Source organism: Adiantum capillus-veneris, chromosome 20 (assembly GCF_014529385.1).
Source record: "Adiantum capillus-veneris isolate H3 chromosome 20, ASM1452938v2, whole genome shotgun sequence".
Classification (NCBI taxonomy): Eukaryota; Viridiplantae; Streptophyta; class Polypodiopsida; order Polypodiales; family Pteridaceae; genus Adiantum; species Adiantum capillus-veneris.
The window spans coordinates 149,735,271-149,736,773 of NC_140950.1; the positions used below are offsets into that span (position 1 = coordinate 149,735,271).

The 1,503-nt window shown below is 48.7% G+C and overlaps 1 protein-coding gene across 1 annotated transcript in view; it reads left to right on the top strand.

The window, feature by feature from the left end:
- Positions 1 to 628: 628 nt before the first annotated feature.
- Positions 629 to 1,503, top strand: part of LOC147433388 (uncharacterized) — a 6,697-nt gene continuing 5,822 nt past the window's right edge. Inside the window, exon 1 of the mRNA XM_086492071.1 lies at positions 629 to 1,057. Coding sequence (XP_086348197.1) covers positions 629 to 1,057 — 429 coding nt within the window. The remainder of the gene's footprint in view (positions 1,058 to 1,503) is intronic.

A 1,503-nucleotide genomic window follows, 5' to 3' on the forward strand; every position in this document is an offset into this window, starting at 1 on the left:
TCGCCACACGAACACTTGCCTGCTCTATGAGCGACGCTGCCTCAGGATGCCTTCATTGCCACCTGGCATTGCGGTCAGCTCCTTTGTTGTCTGCTGCGTCAGTTAGTTTTCTGCACAACCCTCGAGTCCTAGCTCGCCACTTACCTCGCCTCTTCCTCAAGCTCTACAGCCAAGGCCAGAATCACTGATTCTCTCTCTCTCTCTCTCTCTCTCTCTCTCTCTCTACATGCTCACCTTTACAGTGTTCATACATCACCTTTACAGTGTTCATACATCAAAAGTCAATCATCTATATTATCTATATTACCATATTATGGAGGGCCAGATCCAGGCCTGTCACGTGGATGTTGTGCAAGTAAGGTGATGTGCCCGATCAGTAGGGATGGTTGGAGTTGGGGGTAGCCGACCAGGCAAGCCTGGAGGACGTAGCCATTAGAGGTAGCCAAATAGGCATCTTGCCATTGCTAGAGGATAACTCAATCTCTCTCTCTCTCTCTCTCTCTCTCTCTCTCTCATTACACACACACACACACACACACACACACACACACACACGTAGAGTTTCCCATGATGTTAAAAATTCTATTCTTCTTCTTCCTTTAAGGGGCATCTGAAAAAATTGAGAGATATGATGGTCAATGCCGCTCTCGGCGATGGTGGAGGTGCGTGGAGTGGCAATGAAGGCTATGGTGGAGGTGCTGCAACATGGAGTAACATCAATAACGGGCAGTATGTAGAGCCATGGAGAGAGGCCAAGGCGTATAAGGCTGGCACTATAGGCGGTCGTGGAGGTGTTGCATGGAGTAGCAGCAATAGCGGGCAATATGTAGATCCAGGGGGAGAAGCCCCGCCGTACAAGACTTGCACTACAGGCGATGATGGAGGTACTGCAATAGGGAGTAGCAACTATAGCGGGCACTATGTGGAGCTAGACAGAGAGGCCATGCTAGTGTATGCAGCTGACACTGTAGCCAATGGAATGAATATCTATGATGCGATACGGTTACTGCTGTGGGCTAATGTAGATGTCTTCTACAAGAGGTCTATCAAGATGAAGGCCATAATGGACACACACACACACACACACACACACACACACAGATAGATAGATAGATAGATAGAAGAGAGAGAGAGAGAGAGAGAGAGAGAGAGAGAGAGAGAGAGAGAGAGAGAGAGAGAGAGAGAGATGTTGCGATAGCTCCCACTTCGGATTGGCCACCAGAAAGGAACATGATTCCAAGCACTGCAGGTGGTACACTCCTGTTCATCATGTTCAATGTGTACTCATCAACCTTCTTATGAGAAGCCCTATCCTTGCAACACGGAGTAGCAACAATAGCGAGCACTATGTGGAGCTAGACAGAGAGGCCACATCAACATATGCAGCTGGCACTGCAACAACATTAATATCTATGATGCAACACGGGTTGCTACTGTGGGCTAATGTAGATGTCTTTACAAGAGGTCTGCCGAGATGAAGGTCGTAATGGGGGGGGGGGGGGG